Source organism: Hippoglossus hippoglossus, chromosome 8 (assembly GCF_009819705.1).
Source record: "Hippoglossus hippoglossus isolate fHipHip1 chromosome 8, fHipHip1.pri, whole genome shotgun sequence".
Lineage (NCBI taxonomy): Eukaryota > Metazoa > Chordata > Actinopteri > Pleuronectiformes > Pleuronectidae > Hippoglossus > Hippoglossus hippoglossus.
The window spans coordinates 4043199-4068457 of NC_047158.1; the positions used below are offsets into that span (position 1 = coordinate 4043199).

Genomic DNA, 25259 nt, shown 5'->3' on the forward strand with positions numbered 1-25259 from the left:
CCTTAAAGCAGCACCAAATTATTTAATATCTTGACTGACGGATAAAGACTTTTTGATTTAAGAGTCATTGTGATGATAAATCTAAATTGGGGTAATAAGAAAAACAATAAAATGTATTGGATTATTTCATAATTCCGTGGTTTTATACGTATTTAGGCCTTTCTTAAAGAAAGAAAGAAAGAAAGAAAGAAAGAAAGAAAGAAAGAGAGAATTGTGTCTAATAAAGGTTTTTAGGGGACAAAAAAAGAAAAGGTTGGCCTACGTAGATTCATTCCCCTTATTGATTGGCTCTTAGAAACGTCTGTCAAGTTTTCGTTTCCGGTGTGCTCTGTTGCTAAGTTACAGCCCCTATGCGCTCTGTCCGTCCAGTAAACAGAAGCTAGCCAGATGCTAAGTTTAAACGTGCTGGGATATAGAGGGTTTCTAGTGGTTTGTAGTCTTTAAACCCGCTCGTTTGGAGCCATGGCAGCTATAAAAGACGGAGAGTACACGGCCACCATCTACAAACTGGTGAGAATAGTGTCTGAGCGGAGGTTAGCTGCCTAGCTCAGTACTGAACGAAGTTAACAGTAAACCAAACTGCGCTCAGATATGTGATGTTTTAGTGCTTCTTGCTTATTGAAACACACACACACAACAGATAAGACTTTTCCGGGATTTAGTTTGAACTGCATGTAAATTCGGCGTTGATATAACACAACAAACATCAAGTAGTTTGATAGTCATTTAGACTGTTGTCGTAAATTCGTCATTTTCTGCATTTGTCTGTCAAGTATGTGAAACGTAATCGAATCATGAGACTTTACTCCGTTACACGTCAAGTGAACACGATGTTGTGTGAATGAGATCTGATCCAGCTTAGCACATCACTTCATCTACACTGCATATCAACAGTGATCGGATGTCAGGAGCGTTTACATTTCAGTGCTAACGGTTTATAATTGAGGGGAATTCAATGATTGATCATATCTGCCCATTCTCTTATGTCTTTTAGATTAAAGATGGACATTATTTAGAGGCAATTCACATCCTGAACGGCCAGCTTCAAAAACATACCAAGGTAAGTGTCAGGTAATATTTTTCATTTGTAAAATGTACTGTACAACACAATACAATTAAAATTGTGACTGACAAACATCCACAAAACAACTGCAGCACTTATTAGAGCTAATACCTCGGCCAAGGTCCAACAGTTCCCTTTAATTCAATTAAGGTGTAGCAAATTTCACACACTCATTGAAATCAGTCCTCCAAATGTGCCTGTTTTGTTTTATATCAAGATCCATGAGGTATTCTCTGGGAATTCAATGAAAATGGCACAAACTGCCCTTAATAGCAAGAGATGAGATGTCCTGAATCCAGCCCTTTCTCCAGATCTGTACCAAAATTTAACGGGTTCATCCCTGATCCGTACCAGTTCCTTCCACCTTGTTTTGTGGCAGTTCATCAAGTGTTCTTTTGCGAAATTTTGCATACATACAAACAAAAAAACGAACAAGGGTGAAAACAATAAAAGAGCTGCTCAGATGCATTGAGCTGTTAATTTATGTTTTAAAGATGTCCACAGGTCTTTTATAAATGTTACATTGCAAATTCTGGCCTAAAATGTCACAGAATTGTCTTGAATTGTAATCACGCTTTTTATGTCCCAGCTTCTTTAATGTGTTTTTTTCAGTTTTTCTGGCATCTTCAAGATGAATCAGTTATCAATAAATGACAGTATAGTTGCAGTGCCAATTTTGTGACCATAATACAAAGACATCACGTTGAGCCTCCAGGATATTTGTTACAACAGTGTATTTTCAGACAAATGCTGAATCAAATAATCCAGAAAATAGCAGTCAAATTCATCAAAAAGGAATATCAATTGCTTTCTTTGTTCAAACAACCACTTCTTTGTGCTGATTTATTTTTCATTTTGAAAGGTTTTAGTGCTTTGACAACAGCATACATCCTGGTTTATAGTCGATACTTTATGAACACTGGTGTGTCTCTCTCTTACTTTATGTTCTAGTCCAGGGCAGCTCTGTCTCTGCTGGGCTACTGCTACTATCACATCCAGGAATTCATCAACGCGGCCGAGTGCTATGAGCAGCTCACGCAGCTGCACCCAGAGGTGGAGGAGTACAAAGTGTACTACGCCCAGTCCCTCTACAAAGCTGGTGCTTATCCTGAGGCGAATAAGGCTTCCTTCGTACTGGACAACACCAGCAGTCACACAAAGGTACAACACACACACTTTTTTTGTTTTCTTGGATAGTTTGAGGAAGTGGAGACATGTCAACCATCTATATATCCAGTCTGTGGTTTGTCCAAGTTGTGTAATCACTGTTTCAGATTTACAGTACAAGAACCACTCAAACTTATTTAAATCTTTAACTGTGTTTCCTTCATCATTGCTCAAAAGCAAACAAAGCAAACAAATTCACATTTTTCATAATTCTTTCACGGCCAGAAATGTACAACAAATGAAAAAAAGCTAGCAAAAATGGGCATAACTATGAAGCTGTTTTTATTATCAGGAAGTCAAAATAACACAGCCTTTAATCGGAATTCAATACATTTTGTCAATATGATCAAATCGAGTAGATATATTATGCAATGTCCACAGAGACTTTGTTGTGAGAAGAGGTCTTGGACATTAATTATGGACGAGAGCTTGAATCAGAGTCAAAAGTTGTTCCTTCTTAATTTTTCTGCCCCAGAGTCAAACCAGCGCTCGGCTCATGTCATGTCCCTGTTTTCCCTTCAGTTTATCCCTTTATCCTCACTCTGTCTCGCTCTCTCTATCTTGACCACTCCCTCTCTCTCTGGCACAGATGGTCAAGCTTCAAGCGTGCATCAAATATTGTGAGGAGGATTATTCTGCTTCCAAGGTGACGAGCTCGCACACATCATCTGTTAATACATGCATACATATATACCAATAGAAATGGAGGCAGGTTCATTACTACCTGCAGCCAAACACACACTGATCGCACAACTAAATGCAACTGTGTGTGTGTGTGTGTGTGTGTGTGTGTGTGTGTGTGTGTGTGTGTGTGTGTGTGTGTGTGTGTGTGTGTGTGTGTGTGTGTGTGTGTGTGTGTGTGTGTGTGTGTGTGTGTGTGTGTGTGTGTGTTTGTGTGCTTGTGTGCACAGTCCCTGTTGGAGCAGCTTCCCCAGGACGACCCAGACTGCATCCACAATATAGGCTGTTTGCTTTACCAGGATGGAAAGTATGAGGATGCCTGCAAGAAGATCATGTCTGCTTTGCAAGTTGTGGGATACGTGCCAGGTAGTTTTCCAAAGACACACATGGGTACACACCCATTTATTCAAACCATCTGTGTCTTAATTCAGGGGTTGCATCCTTCAGGGATCGGTCTACGCAGCTGACGTAGACTTCATCCTTCATCGACTGCGTAGACCGCGGCAGCTGAACGAAATGATACGGTCTGATGTTCTTATTGCATCACCAGCTTTGGTAATTTGGTTGATTTAAAAAAAAGAAAAGTTTTTTTTTTTAACATGTGTACCGTTGGCTGTTCGGTTGAGCTTTCAATTCTTCGGATGTTTTCACCTGGCTTGGTGCTGCCATTTCCTCTTTGGGAAGGATCCACCTGGTGGAGCCTCCGTTGCTCGGGGGTGGATGGACACATTTGTCGGCTGCATTTGGAGGAGCCTTCGTTCTTGTGTCATCTGACACAAGAACCAGGGGCCAACATTCATCAGGCCTCTTTTCATGGCAAAGATGAGCCTTTCAGTTTTGTTCAGTTTTGTTAGGAAAGTTTTTTTTAAAACAAAATAAGTTGTCTTTTTTTCACAAGTTACTCCTGTACTATTTCGTATTCTCTTTTGATTCTTGTCTGTTTGTGTAAATACACCAACAGGATTGCTACTTAAATTCATTTTACTATGTGCAATGACTGTAGAGGAGATTCATTTCATTTGATTTTAATTGAAACTGTTACTATATCACATATTTAGGAAATTGTTAAACAAGGTTTCTTTGTCCGTCTTCTTGTCCTCTCCCTCAGCGCTGTCCTACAACATCGCTCTCTGTTTCTACAGCCTGAAGAACTATGCTCAGGCCCTCAAATACATAGGAGAGATCATAGAACGAGGCATGAGGGAACATCCAGGTAGGAACACACTTACAGTGGCGCTGCCATTATCTCATCCGTGTCACCTTAGATCAACCACATCAGTCTGTTTCAGTCCCAGTATTCGATCATCTTATAACAGTCCTGGTTTGTCTGTGCACCAGAGCTGAGCGTCGGGATGACGACTGAAGGCATCGATGTCCACAGTGTGGGCAACACCCTGGTGCTGCAACAGACGGCTCTGATCGAAGCCTTCAACCTCAAAGCTGCCATCGAATATCAGCTGAAGAACTGTAAGAACCTCAGCGAACGTCAGTGGCACTTAAAAAACAGACAGATGAAGGGAGAGATGAGAAAGAGGTTTAACGGGCCGAGCTTCAAACCAGGAAGATATTTTTAATAATAATTCATAATAATTATAACAATATATGGAATATGTTGTTGAGTATCTGGCCACACAGTGGGGTTAGGATGAAACAGATCAGTCAAGTGGTCTTATTTCCCTGAAAACAGAATCCTGCTCATACAAGCTTATCCAGTGGGATCAGGCGGCTCTGGCTGTTGATTTTTTATTTTTGTGCTATTAAAAAATAGAGCAAGCACCTTTGCACTTAAATAACCAGTCATACATATCTGGAAAGAAGATAGAAACACAGGGAGCTACATCATGACACATAGATGTTACTTACTACAACTGTTTTTAGGAAAGTGTTTACCTCCATGGAGACGAGCTCAAATTTTTGTTGCCCTGCCAAGCTTCACAACAACATTAATCATTACCTTCAAAAGCAGAGTTCTCCTCTCTGCAACACCAGCAGCATGTCTGCACAGAGACAAGACAGGAAGGTAAAAGTGCCAGAGGCCATCTGAGCCCAGGTTATTGGGATGATCCATCTGTAAATAATGATGGACGCTATGACAGCTCCCAAAAGCAAAGCCAAAGCGTCTCTATTACCCAATTTTATCATAAAAATTTACATTTTCAGCTTAACCTCATATCAACTGTGTTATGTAATTATTCAACCATAACCCTGCATGTAAGTTAATATATATTTTTAAAAATCACAGCATCAAACTCTGTAATCAGTCTCCATCGTTTTAATCTTTTAACACTATGGAGCAGACACAGCAAACAACAAATCATCAAACTGGAAAACAATAAATGTCACACGATGAAGGAAACTCATCTGTCAAAACTCAAGGAAACACAAGGACACACACAAAGCAGAAACAAAACTTTTGTATGTCTGCAAGAAAGCTCCACACAGCTGATGGTTGACTTGCTTCATAATCATTGTTAATCTCTATTCTATTCTGTTTAACTTCTATTGGTCAGTAAAGTTCTGCTTTCTCCTGTTTGGTTTTCATGTCGATTGGTGCAGTGAAAAGAGCTCAGGAGTCTCTGACAGACATGCCCCCCAGAGCCGAAGAGGTAACCCCCCCCCCCCCCCCCCCCCCCCTGTGTGTGTGTGTGTGTGTGCGTGCATGTGTGTGTCTGTATCTGCTAAGAGAAACTAACAGATAATTAGAATAGAGACATAGGTGTGTAAAGACTTAAATGGAGGTCATGATGATCGTGGGTCGTGGGTCCAGTCTGCCACAGAGTTATGGCTATGCATTTTAACTTGGGAGAAGGTGCACAACTAGCGCCCCCTAGTGAAATTAAGTTATGCATCCGTCCTGTCAGTATCAGGATGGAAACAGAAGTACCAACAAATAAATTGAATGAATGATTTCTCTCTTTTCACACATGAAATACGAGTGTTTGTTTCTGTTTTTACAAAGTTTTAGAGTCATCCATTTTAAACCTGCTCCTTTTTTTAAATGACCTCTTTTTCTAATTGTGTATTGTTTATATATAGAATTTAATATTTTTTTACAGAGGCATGAAACATAGTGTATCACATATTATTTATGTGTGTTTGTGTGTGATTTGTCAGGAGCTGGACCCGGTGACGCTCCACAACCAGGCCCTGGTGAACATGGACACGAAGCCATCAGAGGGTTTTGAGAAGTTGGCCTTCCTGCTGCAGCAGCCCTCCTTCCCCCCCGTCACCTTCGGAAACCTGCTGCTGCTCTACTGCAAACACGAGGTACACAGCAGATGGCCCTGTATCTGGAAGGTGCACTGAACCCACTGACTCAACATGCGTGGCTTCCCTGAGACTGTTTTATCTCTGTGTTCAGCCCCTCGAGGAGAATCTTTAATATATGGAGTTGGCTTCAATCCTAGATCCCTGTTCATACTTTAATTAAAAGCGATTCAGTTTTTTTCTTATGGTGCTAAATCATAACAGATTATCTCAACGCTCTTAACATAGTGGGGTTAAGACTTAATGATAAAATAGAGAAAAAACAACAGTTTCCACATTGAACTCTCAGTGGAGAGAAAAAAAGGCGTTGTTAGAGAGGATGTGGGCGCTGTGGTGTTACACATGAAGCTAGGAAATGTGGCATAACGAGGGCAGCAACACTCTAATTACAATTTTAAATTTTGTATGACAATATCATTATGGTAATACTACCAGCATCGTCAACTTCAGGAGCACTACACGACACTATAGTTCCAATGAACGTCCTTGTCGTTCAAACATTGTATCATCGGTTGTGAAGACTACAAGCAATCCTGTGAGCCGCTTCTGCTTGTTTTTTTGTCTTCTATTGGTCTCAATTTCATGCAATTGGTCTGAAAGTCCGAGCTATCCCAAAATTGTTGTTCACACTGTAAAAGAAACGAACCGTGCTGCAGATTGATCTGGACTGAGACCACCACTTCCGGTCGGCCAAAATCTTTGTCTGTTCATCTGGGCCGTGGTCCGAGGAACCTTTTTTTTGTTATTTTAGTTCCGACTTTTTTTTTTTTTGTGCGTAATGATGCACACAGACAGTTAAACATACATGTTGTTCATGTTTTTAACTTTTCTTTACCTGAATAAAAGTATTTGGCAACTACTTAACCAACAAATCCACATAGTAACCTTTATACCAGCTTTGTAATACTGAAAGATGATAGTACAGGTCTTCATGACAGTAAAAGTACCATGGCTTTCTTCTTCAAACACACAGCACCCTCTGTACCGCAGAGAGCATCCACACAGGGATTACCAATGTTTTTTTTCAAGATTTGGACTTGTAGTGTGATTCTTAGGGGAGTGAGCTGAAAACACTCAGAGCGCTGTGGGTTTTAATGTCTCTGCTGGATTCAATCTGTTTCCGTCCCTCAGTACTTTGACCTGGCGGCTGACGTCCTGGCAGAGAACGCCCACCTCACCTACAAGTTCCTGTCCCCGGTAGGTTTCAACAAAAATCACCCTGGGTCCTGATCTACACTAATCATTTCTTTGCTTTATCAACCCTCTGAACCCCCCCCCCCCCCCCCCCCCCCCCCCCCCCCCCCAACAGTTTCTGTGTGTTTCTTTACTCCTGCCTCATTTAACAGTGGGTTTATTTATTGTTCCCGGAAGAAACAACGCAATCATGGCTAGAATTAGAGAGACCAGAAAACAAACCTACATGTGTTACCGCCCTCCACATAATGATCTATTTACTTTTTTACAATCTCTATGAACACAGAATTTTCCACTCAACTCTGCACTATACTATTAAAACATGCACTGTTGGAATGTTTAAAAGCCAAAGTTTATTTTTGTTTTAACAGTTTCCTTGTGAATGGTCGGATTTTGGTGAATTATATATATATACACTGCCGAATTCTCCTCTCCCTTATAATCATGACAGTTTCCCAGTGACTGAATCCACATGAAAGGTGACATGTTTTTGTCCTTTTTTAGTACATGTACGAGTTTCTTGACGCCTTGTTGACCTGCCAGACAGCACCAGAGGAGGTAACGTAAAGATATTAACAACTATTACATTCAAGCTGTGTTATTCAATACTTTGATGTTTTTACATCAAATCCAGCTCACTGCAGCTTTAACTTAAGATTTCAATTCAGACATTTTGTTTTCAAATCTAAATGTATTTTTCTTGGGTTTATTTATGAGATTGCTTAGTTGTGTTATTTTTAATTCATTCAATAAAATCAGAAATCACCATTTTCACATTTTTGTTTACATTATTTGTCTGTTTCTTTCGCAGGCGTTTAGGAAGTTTGACGAGATGAACGCCAAACTGACCGAGCAGCTGCGGAAATTGGCCAAGCAGGTTGTTTACTTTCTTCCTCCTCTTTCACTCTGTGCATTTGTAGTACTTTCTTTATATCTTTTTAATTTGTTATGTATTGCCCTGTACCTATATTTATGTTTCAATGGTATTCATCAAGTATTACATATCAAACATATGTCATGTGCAAATACAGCTTTATCTTTCAGTTAATCAGTTTCTGACAACAATCATAAGACATATTTTACTGTTACATGATATTGTTTTTGTTTTAATTCTCTAAGGTGCAGGAAGCCCGGCTGGCTCGAGATGATGAAGCGCAGAAGAAAGCTCTGGCCGACTGCGAAGTGATGCAGGAAAAGTGAGAGGGATACACTCACACACAAACACACTCACACACAAACACTCTCACAGACACACACTAAACAAAAAGCAATGTGTTCATGGAAGTATGGAAAGAAACACCAATGCTCTTTACATATTCTCACTGTTAAATCAGCACTGTGCAACTTTTTCAGCTTGATTAAAATAGGTTTGATAGTTCACTATGGAGCTGCTTTCATTCCCACTCCTTAAACTTAACTTCTATTCTTGCTGCATGCTACTTTGGTGAGCGGGTACGATCTCCTGTTGGAATTGAGTAACTGACTGAAAAGACTGAAAAACTAATTGATAGAAACTGTTAACTTCTGTAAGTTTTCCTGGCAGCTTTTGTTTTTCATTCCCTGCATCTTTCTTTGTTCTCTACTGCAACTGTCCACCTGATTTTTTTCCTGCTCCGTCGTTCCTGTCTGATTGGTGGCGTCTTATCTCAGGTACATCGTGGTCCTGATGGCTCAGGCCAAGATCTACTGGAACCGGGAGAACTTCCAGATGGTGGAGAAGATTTTCCACAAGTCGGTGGAGGTTTGTAATGAGGAAGACACTTGGAAGTTGAACGTGGCCCACGTGCTCTTCATGCAGAACAAGTACAAGGACGCCATCGGCTTCTATGAGCCCATCGTCAAGAAGCACTACGATAATGTGAGTGCTTTCCGGATGCGTGATCACAAAGAAGTAAATAAACGTGTGTTGGGAGGCTTAGAAGAGTCGTTCACCTGTCGGCACCACAGACAGTCAGAGGTTGGGCGGAAATGTTGACTGTGTGACTCTCTGTGCAGGTGGAGCAGTGTAACATTCAGGAGTGTCCCTGCAAGTGCAAACCTTCGGTAAAAACAGAGACCAAACAGCTCTGTTGTGTGTCTTCACATCTGTTTGGATGATTTTCCGCTCTTGCAGTGTTTTGTGTGTTTTGTTTTGTTTTTGTTTGTTTTTTCTTTGCAGTGGTGCTTCTGACATTTCTGGCAACGGCTCCTCTGGCTCCTAGACTCTTACTGTTCCTCATTTCTCTTCACCTCCTGAATTATTTAAACTTCTTGAGATGATTCTAGGGTATATGAGGGCATATTCGTGAGCACAGTCCACTATAACATTTTGCATCCTAAAAGAGACATATGAATCTTTTAAAGTGTTTCTTTTCTGTATTGGGTTAAACAGGTATTTTTATGCCGGCGGCAGCCAGTGGCCGGAGGCATTATGTTTTAGGTTTTTCCATCTTTCTCTCCGTCCATCCGTCCCATTCTTGTGAATGGGATAGCTCAACAATGCCTTAAAACATTCTCAAACATTGACTTGGACTCAAGGATGAACTGATTAGAATTCAGTGGTCAAAGATCAAGGTCACTGTGACCTCACTAAGAGCATTTTTTGCCTTGTGAACGCGGTATCTCAGGAACGGCTTGAGGGAATCCTTTCACATTTGGCAAAAGCATTCACTTGGACTCAAAGATTAAAAGATTTAAGAGATTTTGGCGGTCGAAGGTAAAAAAGATCAAGGTCACGGGACCTCATGTTGTTGTAATAGTGATATATCAGGAATGCCTGAAAGGACTTTCATTACATCTGGCAAGAACATTCACTTGGAATCAAGAATTACTTAATTAGAGTTTGGTGGTCAAAGGTCAGATGTCTAGTTCGCAGTGAACTTCCAAAACACGTTTTGGGCCTCTTGATTTGGACTCAAACATGAACTGATTAGATTTTGGTACCTGGAGGTCAAAGTTGACAGTGACCACACATTTCTGTGAATGTGATATATCAAGACTGCCCATAGGGAATTTCATTACATCTGGCACAATTCACTTAGACTCATGGATGAACTGATTCGATATTTGGTGGTGATAGGTCAAACAGCAAGGTCACGGTGGCTTCACAAAACAAGAGTGCCTTGAGGTAATTTCTTCAAATTTTGATTGGTTGTCACTTGGACTCAAAGATGATTTGATTTGATTTCAGTGGTCAAAGGTAAAGACCGGAGATACAACCAATTGTTTCAGACAGAGGCTGAAAGTGAAAAGTTATGTGTTTTCTGAACATTGGAGCATGTAAACTTATAACCCAGAATATGTCTCCCTTAAATTCATATTTAAACAAAATCTTGATTGCTTGTTGCCTCTCTGATGAGAAGTTAGACCAGTTGTGTGGATTATCCTCTGAAATCTCAACAGTCATTTTCTATTTCTTTTCTCTCCTGAACAACATAAAAAAAACTCATGTCATCATTTGAAGGAATCTTAACGTAACCTAGATTTAACCAAGGTTTCTAAAAGGTTCTGGTGCCGACAGGAAATGTTCAGTAAAGTAAACTAAAAATGAGTGGTGTGAGCTCCAAAGTTATCGAATACAGTTTAACAGTGTTGGTGTCTGTGTGTGTGTGTGTGTGTGTGTGTGTGTGTGTGTGTGTGTGTGTGTGTGTGTGTGTGTGTGTGTGTGTGTGTGTGTGTGTGTGTGTGTGTGTGTGTGTGTGTGTGTGTGTGTGTGTGTGTGTGTGTGTGTGTGTGTGTGTGTGTGGGCTCTGATGTAGATCCTGAACGTGAGCGCTGTGGTCTTGGCCAACCTGTGTGTGTCCTACATCATGACGAGCCAGAATGAAGAGGTACTGTACAAAGAGGTTAACACAACAATGCTGTTCTTTCCCTGTTAGTGTGTATACAACACTGTAACACACAAAGAGATCGTTCTCTCTAAAGGTTACGTTTACACAGAGATGTATAAGTATGTAAGTACAATTTTGCGGTACTTGTATTTACTTTACTAATTAACATTCTTTGTTGAAGTGAACGGTATAAATTAGCTTCTCCTGTTTCCTCGTCATGTCGTCCTGGTTTAACAGGCTGAGGAGTTGATGAGGAAGATTGAGAAAGAGGAGGAGCAGATTTCCTACGACGACCCTGACAAGAAGGTTTTCCACCTCTGCATCGTAAACCTGGTCATTGGGTGAGTTCCACTAATCATGCTGTAAGTATCGATCATTATGTGTTCTTCAAAGAAAATCTATCATACAAAAATTGACAGACCTCAGAGAGAGCAACATGTGAGTGATTCCTCTCCCAGGACGGACACAAGTGCAATATATACCGAGTGTAACAGGGCACATCAACAAAATAACAATATTCACAACATGGATGACAGTGTGTAACATAAATGGAGAAGTGAATCAAAAATGTTTGTACAAAACAAAATGTCTGACAAGGATGAATGGAGCAGTAATGACAATATTGTAAAGATAGAGGTATTTCCAATAATAAAAGTATATGTGAGTAGGCATATTGTATATCTAAGCAATCTAGTTGAAATCATATTCCACGATCAGCTGCCATCACGATCCACAATGTGGCCTAGGCAGCAATAATGAATCTGCAAACGATAGAGTACAAGGACTCCAGGGACATTCAGACCTTCACTTTCTCACCACTTGGTTCTACACATTGAACCTTTAAGTTAACTCCTCAGTTCTGTCTTAGTCAAATTCCTGATCCTGCCTTGTTTTCCCTTTTACAGTTTGAGTTTCACCCGTTTGTTTCCTGCTTTTCCTGCCCCTTAGTTTATTTTACTTATTTTCAATAAATTCTGCTGCTTTTTTGATTGAATCCACCTCGCTGCAGCACTTGGGACCACCTGCCCACCAAATCCTGACAGACTGAGGTTTCCGAGGTCAAAAGTTAATCTCAAAGCCTAATAATCCAAGTTATTTTTATACTGTGGGTAACAGATTCAATTTAAATCCACTTCATTCTGAAACCTGTTGGAGGTAGATGATTATTAAAAAGAGGTTTTTGGACTGTGTCGCAGTTTCATACTGAAATTGCGTTTCTCTTTCAGGACGCTGTACTGTGCCAAGGGAAACTACGACTTTGGCATCTCTCGTGTTATCAAGAGCCTGGAGCCCTACAATAAGAAGGTCAGCCATTTTATGAGTTGTAAATTTCAGGTCGGTTCATTGCATATTCTTTAAGTAAAGTTGTTTGGGTTTTATTTTTCAAAGGCAGTGGTGCTGTATGTTTCACAGGCTGATTTATGCATAGATATTAAATACAACTTTAAGGAATCACTTCAGAGTCACAATTGAAAGACAAATATTACTCGGTGTCAGTTACCATCTGCAGGACCTCTCTTGCTGCGTTCTCCTCTGAGGTTCAGAGGCTCCTTTGATCTGGTCCAGTCTCAACAGCAGACTGTGGCTGCAGCTGAGTCCACTGAAGGTGCAGCTGAGAACACAAGCCGTCATCCTGCGTGTCTCCCTCTCCTCCTCACAATAAGCGCCACCACAGAGTCACAGTCACAGTGAGAGCAGAGAGGAGCGCTGGAATGTGAAGCCTGGCGAGACAAGCAGTCACGCCAACTTTTCGCAACCTGGCCATTGTGTCTGAATTCGGGTTCTTTCAAATGCACGTTTTACAACTTTGAGGCTTAGAAAGACAAAGAGCGTTTGATGAGTTGAAGAGTTGTTTTATCATAATTTATAATTTATAATAATAATTTATGTTTGTTTGTGTGTAGCTGGGGACGGACACATGGTTCTATGCCAAGCGTTGTTTCCTCTCTCTGCTGGAGAACATGTCCAAACACATGGTCATGCTGAGGGACGCTGTGGTAGAGGAGTGTATTCAATTCCTGGAGCACTGTGAGGGTGAGCAGCATGCACACACACACACACACACACACACACACACACACACACACACACACACACACACACACACACACACACACACACACACACACACACACGTGCGAGTGCACACACACACAAACACAGAAACGACAGGCTACATTTCTTTACAAAAGATCGAGTCCATTTGAAACAAAACTCCTGAATAACTTTGTATATTGTGTGAAACAAATGTCAATCTCAGAGACCTCACTTGTGTTTCTACATCTTGTGTGTGAATGGACAGATGATGCATCTCATGATTATCTGATTTGGTTTTGAACCCCTTATGGGTGTAACTGTTTATAGTGAACTTAACTGAAGAGACAGAAGTGAAATTGTTAATATAATATATAAGACTAAAAAGGGATAATATGATATCTAGACACTTTAAATCAGAGACTGTAATTAAAGAGGAACGATTTGACTGTTCCCCAAAAGTGAGGCCAAAGTGTCTCAATTGCCCCCTGGTGGCTGGCTGCAGTATAGGTCATAAACCCTGCCTCCTCCATGTTAGCAGATGGGATATGGATCACATCATTTTCATCTCAAAGATGGTTTCTGTCATTTTAGGTAGTCCTTATCACACTCAGACTAGAGCTCCAGATAACGTCATCAATGCAAGAGGGTGGTGCTGTATACGCTATATTTAGCTTCATTTCTGAACAACAGGAGGACATAGACATAGTCTATGATCACAACGCAGATTATTTGGCCCATTCATGAACCCTCGGAAGTGAAACCCTTTAGATTTTAATGATCCTATGATCATCCTCTACCACTACCACTAAGCTTGTATGGATCAATCCGTCCAGCACATTCATAACGTGGGTTTTATGAACACTGCAGCATCTAGGAAGCAGTAGCGAGTCTTTAGACATTTGGTCATGTTCAGTTTGAACTGATAATTCTCGCTTTTTGTTTGTTTTTCCCGTCTCTAGTCTACGGGAAGGAAGTGCCGGCTATCATCGAGCAGCCTCTGGAGGAGATTCACATTCACATCGGCAAGAACACCGTCACCTATGAGGCTCGACTGCTCAAGACGCTGTTCTATGATGTTATTGGCTGGAACAAGTGACATCATCACACGGTGTCAGTGTAATGTCTGAGGTTTGATGATCCAAGAAACATGACTGACTGCAGCCAGAGATGGTATTTTGTCAATAAGGTCGACTCAAAGGCTAATTAACCTGAAGCCAGAGACAATCAACACTACACACCTCAGGGAAGCTTCTACAATGAAGTGAGAGGGTGAGTTGAAGCCGAAGAGTTAAGAGATCAGACGTTAGGAGGTCTGGTTCAGTGATCTCAGCTCTTACAGTAATAGTCAGTAATACTCGCTGTGCAGAGTATCATGAGCTTCTTTTATTAGCGGTGTTTATTCTACTAAACATGAAATACATAAACACTTTGTTTAAAGTTCACCTTCATACATTCATGATTCATGCGTATATCCTCTTTGGTGAGCGTGTTTTATATACTATACATAACATTATTATTAATAACAGAAACATTATTTAAGGACAATAAAGATTGTTATGTTTGAAAGAATAATCAGTGCCCTGTATTTTTTTCCTGTGAAATAATGAATGTGTTTATTCGCAGTTGTAGTAGATATAATAAACAGGGATGTTCCATTTAGCCTTTTAATATTGTTAACTGACTGTTTATTTTTCTTAAGAATTGTTACAGAAAAGTCAGAATCACCATTTTGTCTGTAAAAGGCCTCAGTATTCCAGTCCAATGGGCAAACGGCATCTGAGACCCCCTGATCCCATAATCTGTGACCCTCTGACACCCTGATCCCTGACTCCCTGATTACTGAGCCCTGTACCCTGCACCTTCCCACTGTGTCTGTTTGTAACTCTTCGAAAACCATCAGTCGGACAACCAGGAGACAACCACTGTTCCTGTTGTTTGTCACTAGGGTTGCAAAATTCAAAGTTGGAAACTTTCCATGGGAATTAACGGGAATATATGGGAATTAACTGGAAATTTTGGGGTAATTTATACTAACTGTATTTACCTTGTCATATACAGACATAAATATAGTCCAACCCTAAATATTTGTGAGTAGAACTTTAATGGATTCTTTCATTGAACAACAAAAAACATGAATGTTGAATAAAATAATTGTATTCCCTATGAAAGCATTTAGTCAAGCTTCTCAAGCCTCTAGTTTTAGCCTTTTTCCTCTGAATCCTTTGAGGTCTCAATGCTTTCTTCACACAAATCCATTAATTCTGTCAATTTGGTTTACATTAGCTAGCTACATCCTTTGCAAAGAAACACAGCGTGTGCTGCATTCCATACATCTTTAAAATTGTTAATAGGAGGTCTAATAGTTTAATAATTGAATGACGTTTTTATTGCTCAGCCTTTAATTTGGGGTAATTACTTTTATTTTCGATAAGTCGCCCAACTCGCGCTTTTTTGATGGACCCCAACAGCTGCGAGTAATCGAGGTGATGGTGTACTTTTGTGTGGACATACATACATCCTACTCTCACTGCTGTAAAAGGTTAGCCTACTGTATACAAATAAACTTGGGATTAAAATGAACATGGCTTCAGTGTAACAAGTAATCAATATGCTAGGTAATGACAAAGATGTTCAAAAACAACAGAAAGTCATAGGTTTAGGTTTCTGGCAGACAATGTTCGCAACTAGCTGCATCCAGGGTTCAGCTGAGCTAGGCTTGCCTAGTCTTGTTTTCAACTACATTTAAGTTCCCTGTTATAGGCTAACTTTTGCAAAACAAGTGTCAAAATTCCCGAGCTTAGCTTCCCATGGAAAGTTTCCAGAAGGTTTCCGGAAATTTAACGAAAATTGTTTCCGCCCCTTTGCAACCCTATTTGTCACCATCAACAGAAACACGAACTAACACAGACAGCAGTTTGATGATGATCAGAAAAACATGATGACCACATGAGCACCTGCTTAATCACCACTTTCCTCAGGCATCATTTGTTTTACATTAATTACATTCTTAGCTGTAGGAAGGAATGAGCACATGGATAATTAAACTTCTTGTTCATTATAAGCATATATTACAACATGGAAAAAAATAACAAAAAAGAAAATCTCTTTAATTTCCATTTTGTGCCAAACAGCCACATCCCAGCATTTTAAGTATTTGTCATCATTTTCATGAAGCCAAATATTGTGTTGGGAGTCTCTACCTGATGATCTACAACATTCTGTTCACCTGAATGCACAACCCCGGCTGTGGCAGCAGGGTGAGGCTGGGTGCGCGTTCAGGAGAGCGGCCTCTTCGTTATGTCCTGTTCAGTCAGGTAATAGTTCAGGTACCCTCCCAGAGCGCCAACAGCCACAGCTGTGATGTGACTGGAGCAGCCATCTGAGACGAGAGGAGAGAGATGGGGACGAAAGAAGAATTAGCGAAAATAGTCAAATGCTTCATTTAAAAAGCAGCTAACACCAAAACAACAGTTGTTAAATGCTCCAGTGCATCAACAGCCAAGTCAACATGGAGCAGATGTTTCCAACTTCTCGTGGAGTCCATGACTCAAAGCACTGAGGCTGTTTTAAAAGCAGAGGAACTACCCTGTGTAAGTGTGGTGTTCCTAATAAGGTGCTTGTTGAGTGCATGCTGGTGTAGTTTGGAACAGACCTAGTTAGCAGGCCCCCCCTGAGCAAGAGTTTGTACTGTAAAGTGTTAAGATGGACGACGCATCTCCACTTCCTCCCACTTTCAGAAACGATCAAATCCACTTTATGAATACACTTGATGGATCCGCATATACTAACTTAAAGGTGGTGGTAGGGGAATATCTATCTTTATCTTTATCCTCTAAGGATCATGAATCGTCTCAGAAACCTGGGTTGTAATCATAAAGTGTAAATGATGGACGTGTCCACTTCCTCACATTTTACTAAAATTAAGCTAAAATATTGCGGGTACAGGTGCCACCATCTTGCACTTTTGACATCATTTGGAGTCAGAGTGTATGATATAGTTATCATGGAGTGGTGCTGTGGTATCCAGGTCCCACCAATACATGTACTTGACCAGTCACAAGTAACCAAACCTTCAACTCTAATGTGAGATGCATGTCTTTTTAGATCAATCAGTCTCTCAAAGAACATTACACAAACTCAAACTGACCTGGAAGTATCTTCTCCCTCCTCTTCACTCTCCTGTGCGGCTGCAGCTGTTCCAGCAGCTCGTCTCCAATGATCTGAGACATGATGCTCTCTGAGGAAACAGAGCACAGCAGAGAAAATCAACTATCTTGCATAGAGCATCTAAAATAAATGCTTAATTTGGTTCAGGTTGTCGACACCTTCCAAATAAAAAGTAAGTTTACGTTTACCATTACCTTTAAAGATCCAGTATTAAAAGTAAGTTAACTATTGGTAGATCTAAGCTTGGACTTCTTTATGTATAAATACACGCAACACAAACTATATACCAACTAAAGACACAGATCAGGCAGAATAGACTCAAAACCACTGAGCTAATATCAATAGCTGTACCTTAATGTAAACCAGACTGTAAACTAGAAAATGGATTTAATGCTGAAAATGACATGTGAACACTGAGCTGCTGAATCAAGATGAAATGTTGTTCTGACTGATCTGGTTCGTGTGTATTAAAATTAGTCGTTGAAAACTAAATCAAAGAATTGAGTTGGACAGGGACAGAATTATTGTCTGAGTTCTTTTGCTTCTTCACCTGAACTGAACTCTGAATGATCTGTTAGAAGGAGCGTCGAGTGGCGTCATTATGGCTGCTGATGAAATAAGCATCTTATACCGTGAAAGCATCTTCACACATTAAAAGAAAAGAAAATTCATTAATTAAATAATACAAATTGATGTAAATAAAAATCTAAACAAAATAGCATTTCCTGCTGAAATTGCAGTGTGAACACTTAGTTGCTGAATCTATAAAAAAATGTCTGAAGTCTTAGTTCTGTGCAAATTATCAAAAACAAGTGTCTTCTGAACCTTCCAACAGTGAATGGTCTGAAGAGCTCCCACCTTTCGTACCTCATTTCCCTCCCTCGAGAAAAACTGGTTAAATGCATTACCTCCAGTTTTCAGCAACTGTATCCATGTGACCCAACTAAATCAATCAATGTGATCATAACTTATTTCAATACTAGAATTACCACCCTGTGGTTGTATCCCTCTGCCTACCAGTGCAGTTTCAGTCTACATTTCCCCCCCCAGACTTGTATAAGGTCATTGTGACCTTTGCACTTAGAGCGATGAAATCAACTCTGAATATCTTAGAGCTCAAGTGATCAAAAGTTGAAGAAATTCCATCAAGGCAGACTTAAGATGTTATGTAAAAGAGGCCAATACAGTGACCATGCCCTTTGACCCACAAAATCTAATCATTTAATCCATGAGTCCAAGTGAACAGGTGTGCCAAATTTGAAAAGATTCCCTTGAAGTGACCTTGAGATATTACTAAGCAAAACATTTGTTTTGAGAGGTCACAGTGACCTTAACCTTTTGACTTTCGACCACCAAAATCGAATCAGTTCTTTGTTGAGTCCAATTGAATGATTATGCCAAATTTGAAGACATTCCCTCAAGGCATTCCGGAGATATCACGTTCACAAGGCAAATAATGTGCTTTGTAAGGTCACAGTGACCTTGGTCTTTGGCCTTTGGCCGCTAAAATCTAATCAGTTCATAGATGCACAAGAATGGAACAGATGTGTGGACGGACAACCCGAAAACATAATGGCTACGGCCACTGACTGTTGCTGGCGCGGAGGCACAACAACAGAGATAAACATTGATTTAAAAAAAACTGACAACATTAACAAAAGATATTAGACTTTGAAAAATCTAATTTGATAACTACACATGCTGGACATTATGAGATGACCATGATTCTGATTCAGTAACACTTAGATGTATTTTAAACTGGTTTTGATTATTTTAATTCTGTTCAAACACTCACTGTCTCTCCCAAAGCAGCCCACTTCCTCGTCCTGCAGCCTGAGGATGTGCTGCAGCCAATCAGCTTTGTAGAAGTCGGAGAAACCAGCCAATCCACATATCAGGACTGTCGACAGAGAACAGAGGGACTCAAGCTCAGAAACCAACAAATACATTTTTCAAAACTGTTTCTGCTGAATCTCCCATTGTAATTCAACAATTTCATAGCTTCAGATTGAACCTTAAAATGTTTTTTGTCCTCAAAACAACAAGATTCTGCCAATGTGTGAGACAGATGCATTTGACAACAGTGCAGATTCCTGTGTTTCAAGAATTTCCTGACATGAGCTTCAGTATCTCAGAGATTCAAAGATCAAAGCAGATCTCTGCACTACAACGAATAAAGTTGGTGACTCTTCAATTATCCCTGTGAAAAATAATACACCAAAAACCACTGCGAAATCTAAATAAATGTTATATTTATAGAAGAATGTGTAAAAATGTCTGACAAAGTTCCACATCTGATTAACCGTAGTTGTAAAGAGTGCTCTTTCACACCTTGTGTGGTCCAGACTTTCTGACTTTTCAGTTTAATCCGAACCAAAATAACAGGTTTGAAAGGTTCCTCAGACCACGGTCCAGACCAACTCATCAAAATGTTGTCCAACCAAAACAGGTGGTCTCAGTCCAGATCAAACAGAACCATGGTTGGGATGGTTTACAGTGTGAAAACCCTCTTTTGGATAGTTCGGACCAATTGCAGGAAGTTGAGACAGCATTAAACAATAGAAGAAGAAAAACAAGCGTCTCGTAGGATTGTCGAGTATAGCTCACACAAAGGTCATACAACATTCTTTAGGCTGCTCCCTGCATTACAATGTAAAACCCAAACTAACCAGATCGAATGTAAACATTGTAACAAAGACATAAATGAAATGGTATAAAACCTTTTTTGGAAGACAGTGATTTAAATAGCGTGAGGGTCTCACTCACTGTTTTCAATGAAGATGTCGACTGTCTGTTCGGTCAGACCATCTTTGATGATGTCCAGGTTGGTCTTCATCATGTTGGAGCAGAAGATCCTCTGGTAGTTTCTCTCAGTCATGTTGGCTCTAGTCGGTCGTGTGTCGCCTTTCAGCAGGTTAGTGCAGCCTCTCTGGGGGAGGAAACACACCGGTCAGATTCTAGCCTGGATCCCCACATTAAGTCTGTAGAGTCGAGGTAATAATCACAGCAACCTTTCTGCTCATTTATTGGCTTCATCTTTATAAGTTGCAATTCAGTCAGTCCAACCCTTTGCTGATCAGAGCATGATTTTTCTGACCAGGTTCTGTGAAATTGACTTGGTATATTGCACACTTTGTACAGACGACATATCAAAATCTAAAAAGCAAATTGCCTTGAAAAGTAAAGAAATGCTCCTGTTTTCAGCTTGTTTGTTTTATTATGAATTATAGAATAAATCAGAGGATATTCTATATTTTTTATTTGGAACGGCGATGACAATAGAACAGTGGGGAAGGATTATTTAGGGACACCCTCTCTCTCTCTCTCTCTCTCTCTCTCTCTCTCTCTCTCTCTCTCTCTCTCTCTCTCTCTCTCTCTCTCTCTCTCTCTCTGTCTCTCTCTCTCTCTGTCTCTCACCCTCCTGTAAGGAAGTGTAGCGTGGTGTGGGCGCAGAAGCTGTGGACACCGCAAGTGTTTGTGGTACAAAATTGCATCACAAAACATGAAATGCAATTTTCAACATAGAGCCCAGAGTACAGCAGTGTGTGTGTCTGAGTGTGTCGGCAGCAGAATCGTGTATTTTATTTTCCCTGTTTTAGTACTTTAATCAAGACAGCATGATAGCGTAACAAAACTTTTATTTATTAACCTTGGTCTGTTTTACAAGACTGTCTTCATGCATGATCTTGACTGTCCCTGTTTCTTCCCACATTAAGATTTTATTTAGATTATTGGGCCTTTTGTTTCAAATTAGTTTTTTCTTCATTTGTTTGATTCCTTGTTTCTTTGTTTTCTTTTGTTGGTACTTGGTTAAAGGGGCAATGTACAATATTGTTTCGGGCACTGTGAAATCTTTTGGAGTTTTTGGCTCCATAAGTTAGAGACCTCCTTTGCTTGTTCATGGCATAATATAATATGCAGTGATTATCCTCTTGTGCAAATGCACCTGAGTTGTTTGTAGGGGACTATTTTCAGCAGCCAATGAATCCCCATTTGGTGGGGAAAACAGCAGGGTGTGTGAGATTGAAAAAATGAGCCATGCTTTCCTAAATGTTTTCAGTGATTTAATAGTTTGTGATGATGTACTTCTCACCATTTTCCCAATCATGAAGTAGAGCAGCTGGTGGGACAAGGAGTAATGCGGACAACCAAAATGAGTCATGGTGTCCCGACAGGGCTTGGTCACGATACAGGGCGTCCCGTTCATCTTCCTGCTCAGAGAGATAAGCGTGACTTAGACAGGTAGGTGAGATTCCTCACAACACTATAACATATGTAACTATTCATCCATCCACTAATTCCAGAAATCTGTCCTTCTGTCTGTCTGTATGTGGAACACAACTCGAGAACTGTTCATCTGCTTGGCTTCACCATGGAAGTGTTATTAATTTTAGTTCACCATATCGGATTGAGACACAGACAATTGCGGTTGCGAGTGTTGCGAGTGCTGATGTCTGATGTTCGTCATGGCAACAACATTCACAGAATCACTTCCTCTCTTGCAATTTGTCTGAAGAGTCGGATGAGTCGGTTGTTTATTAGACCTCTGAAATAGCCGACATTCAATTATGAAAGAATAACACCAGTTAAATCAATCATTAAAATGTATATATAAGCCACATACATGAACAGTAATCAAGCAAATTCAGTTCCATTTTATGAAATTTACTGACTATACAATTGTTTCAAAAACAAAATCTGGTTGATCAGGGACACACAACAGCTTCATTAGAGATAAACCAGGTAGGATGAATGCTAAGTTTTCTGACTTCCCTCTGCACCCTAGACTGTTTATAAAAACCTCGTCAACGTCCAACATGACACAATAAAAAAGTGACAGATTGTCCAGAGGACAAACAAACGGCCATTTACAAACAGACGGGTTTAGAACAGGCACTGCACTAGTTTATTTAATAAACTCAAGCTATAGTGTGTTGTTGTTCTTTCTGTTGGAGTGTGTTCATACCAGGTTCCCAGCAGCAGGGTCAGACATTTGTCACTGAGCTGCTCATCATAACACTCAGTGGTCGTGGTGGAGGGATAGACCAGGCTGGGATCTGTGGAGCTCCACTCCTGGGGAATCAAGTAGAAACTCCACGACAGCAAGGGCTCAAACTCTGCACAACATACACAAGTCATTGTTCACAGAGTCTCATGTTCCTATAGTAAATAGTAAATGGTCTGTATTTAAATAGCGCTTTTCTAGTCTTGATGACCACTCAAAGCGCTTTACAGTACAGCTTTACATTCACCCATTCACACACACATTCATACAGTGCATCTATGTGAGGCACTTTCTCTATGAGAAGGGGCAATTTGGGGTTCCGCATCTTGCCCAAGGACACTTTCCCAGTCCTATCTTCCCACAGTCCTGTGCCCCATAGTCACATGTTTCTACAATACAATCTTACCAAAGCTCTATGTTCCCAGATACCTTATTTTTCACGTCCTATTACCTATTCTTATTTTCCCAGAGTCTTATGTTCCTGAAGTCATATATTTTCCCAGTAACAGCACGGAGCCCATATAACATATGCAAGTGCAAATTAAAAGAAATAAATGTATATAAACAAATGTACACTGCCATATAAATAACTTTCCACTTTGAGGTATCAAGAAATTTGAGTAGATTTACTCCAAACATGAGTTTACTGGGAAGTTTCTACCATTGCATCTGACATCATACCACAAGGACTTCTGGGAGATAAACGTCTTTCTGCAGCTGTACAGGTCTCACCTCTGTAGTACTTGGGGTCATTCTGCTGCAGGGCAGCGACAGCCTTTTCAAAGGTTTGGTCAAGACGTTTGACCAGTGCTACGGTGGAGGTTCTCTGAGCCCAGCTGACCATGTCAGTGTGAGGCCATGTCCGAACAGCTTCCTTCAGCTCGGCTGAGAAACAAAACAGACGAGAATAATCAGGAGCGTAACAAACCTTTTGTGCTTTGGTCTCTTGGTTCATGAGAAATTATGTTTCTGACATTTAATAGACAAAACAATTGACTGATCAAAACATAATCAGCAGATCACATTGGTAATAAAAATAATTGTTAGTTGCAGCCAATATTTGTGTGTTTGGTTGGTTTGGTGAGTTTTTCTAATGGCGTATTACAAATTCAAAAACCTATCATTGTTTATTAAAGATGCTGTAACAATTGCAGACTTGGTGGCTTTGAGAGTATTAAGTGCTAGAAAACTGTCATGCTGGAGAAGGTTTTCCCTAAACCTGGACACCCAAATTTAGTTAAAATTGGCCAATAGCTGATCTATACAAGCAATTATTTAGAACTTGAATTAAGAAAAAAAATATTTTTAAAACGTAAGATTAAATGCAATGTATTGTTTATTCTGTAAAAAGTTTGCATATCACCTATATTGATCCTGGTATGTCTGGGAAAGGCTCATATCATCTACTTTTACATCTACTCTACTTATACTATTATACTATTACTGAAAAACAATGCATATTTTCAGATATTATTGTTGGAGATAAATAATTCAACAGTCCCTGTGGGGTGTGACCTCTTCCATTCAAATAAGTATGGACTGCTCTGTCATTTAATCATCATGCAAAGGTTGTAACTTGATAATGAATTTGTTTTCTTTTTTAGTTCCGTTAGTTACTAAGAGACATGCAATAAGATTTGAGGCCGCCCAGTCTCTCCTGAGTAGTTCATTCCCACCGTGGCCTGTTTGGACTAATGATCTGACAGACTGAAATCATTGACCCACTTTAACTGAACCCACTCGAGACAGACACGCAGAAAGCTGCAGCTGTTTCTGCAAGAACAAGGTCAGTCCCTCAGAGGTGAGTCGTCCCACAGCTGCAGTGTGAACCTACCCTGCAGCATGAGGAACCCGACCACTCCGTCCAGGTTGATGTGCTCATGCTGCTGCTCCAGGAAGGATGCTCCTCTGGAGAGGCTGCCCAGGACGTCATCGATCACCTCCGCGCGCGACCCGCACACTGCGGCGAACAGGAGCAGCACCGCGGCCGCCTGGAGCCTCGCTGTCCGCATGTTGTGTCCTCTCACCCGGATAATTCCAGTCTGAGGCTCCGGGACAGACCCAGAGAGATGGAGAGAGAGCGAGAGGACGAGCTGGGGGAGGAACCATGACGTCAGAGGGGCTGTTATTATGAAATCAAGATTTAAGATGATTTCAAAAATTGTCTATATTTATTTCTGTTACTGTTGACTACATTTTGACTTTATATTCTGGATGATATCGGGAAACATTGTATTTATTACTTTTACCAGACCTGAAGTGTCTTTTCCTACACGTTTCACATCCAGTTTCCTCCCTAAACATCACTGATGCCTCTATTTAAATAACTGCTGAACCTGCACTTATTGTAATTTGCTTTGGATAAAAGTGTCAGCTAAATGATATGTAATAATGTAATGTAACCTCAAAAATGCCACACATCTCAATCATACCAAGGCTAAAGCAGCTCACAGGTGGAACACTGGGGCTTAACATAGATTGAATAAGCTATGTTAGCTAACTTTGGGATATATTTATGTTTTAGGAGATCACCTTATATATTTTCCTGATATAGACTTTGTAAAACAGAATGTAGAAATGCAAAATAATCCGTTTATGGGCTGGAATTAGTTCTAATTTGAAAATAAAAACAAGAACAGCTAGAACTAGCTAAAGAAAGAGATTTTTTTTAATTGATGAAGTACACCACAAATAAACAGACTAAAGTACTTAGTCATTTATCAGTTGATATTTAAACAATAGGCTGTCAATAAAGACGGATGACACATCTCCACTTCCTCCCACTATCCAGAAATGAGGCCAAAATATAATGAATAAGAATACTGCCATCTTGTGCTTCTAACAATTGGAGTCAGCTTCTAGTGATTGT

General features: G+C 40.2%; 2 protein-coding genes across 2 annotated transcripts; one reads left to right on the plus strand and one right to left on the minus strand.

Moving 5' to 3' along the window:
• The first annotated feature begins 321 nt into the window (after nucleotides 1-321).
• flr (fleer) lies at nucleotides 322-14743 on the plus strand. The gene is made up of 20 exons (XM_034593435.1): nucleotides 322-510; nucleotides 995-1060; nucleotides 2015-2224; nucleotides 2820-2876; nucleotides 3142-3277; nucleotides 4020-4124; nucleotides 4250-4378; nucleotides 5468-5517; nucleotides 6026-6178; nucleotides 7310-7375; nucleotides 7877-7930; nucleotides 8184-8249; nucleotides 8492-8568; nucleotides 9023-9230; nucleotides 11110-11181; nucleotides 11419-11522; nucleotides 12408-12486; nucleotides 13086-13215; nucleotides 14178-14330; nucleotides 14377-14743. The coding sequence occupies exons 1-19, from the start codon at nucleotides 463-465 to the stop codon at nucleotides 14312-14314; spliced, it is 1947 nt and encodes a 648-aa protein (XP_034449326.1). The 5' UTR covers nucleotides 322-462; the 3' UTR covers nucleotides 14315-14330; nucleotides 14377-14743.
• Nucleotides 14744-16308: 1565 nt separating this feature from the next.
• c8h16orf89 (chromosome 8 C16orf89 homolog) lies at nucleotides 16309-24462 on the minus strand. The gene is made up of 8 exons (XM_034593437.1): nucleotides 24225-24462; nucleotides 23123-23275; nucleotides 22352-22502; nucleotides 21479-21596; nucleotides 20152-20314; nucleotides 19181-19285; nucleotides 17366-17455; nucleotides 16309-16597 (listed from the first exon to the last, which is right to left on the minus strand). Exons 1-8 carry the CDS (start codon nucleotides 24400-24402, stop codon nucleotides 16494-16496), a joined length of 1062 nt encoding a protein of 353 aa, XP_034449328.1. The 5' UTR covers nucleotides 24403-24462; the 3' UTR covers nucleotides 16309-16493.
• Nucleotides 24463-25259: the final 797 nt, after the last annotated feature.

Coding starts and splice junctions, on each gene's coding strand:
- flr (XM_034593435.1), top strand. CDS start 463: ATGGCAGCTATAAAAGACGGAGAGTACACGGCCACCATCTACAAACTG. Junction 5,518..6,025: donor TGCCCCCCAGAGCCGAAGAG/GTAACCCCCCCC, acceptor GTGATTTGTCAG/GAGCTGGACCCGGTGACGCT. Junction 7,376..7,876: donor CCTACAAGTTCCTGTCCCCG/GTAGGTTTCAAC, acceptor GTCCTTTTTTAG/TACATGTACGAGTTTCTTGA.
- c8h16orf89 (XM_034593437.1), bottom strand. CDS start 24,402: ATGCGGACAGCGAGGCTCCAGGCGGCCGCGGTGCTGCTCCTGTTCGCC. Junction 23,276..24,224: donor CGGGTTCCTCATGCTGCAGG/GTAGGTTCACAC, acceptor TTTGTTTCTCAG/CCGAGCTGAAGGAAGCTGTT. Junction 22,503..23,122: donor TGACCCCAAGTACTACAGAG/GTGAGACCTGTA, acceptor TATGTTGTGCAG/AGTTTGAGCCCTTGCTGTCG.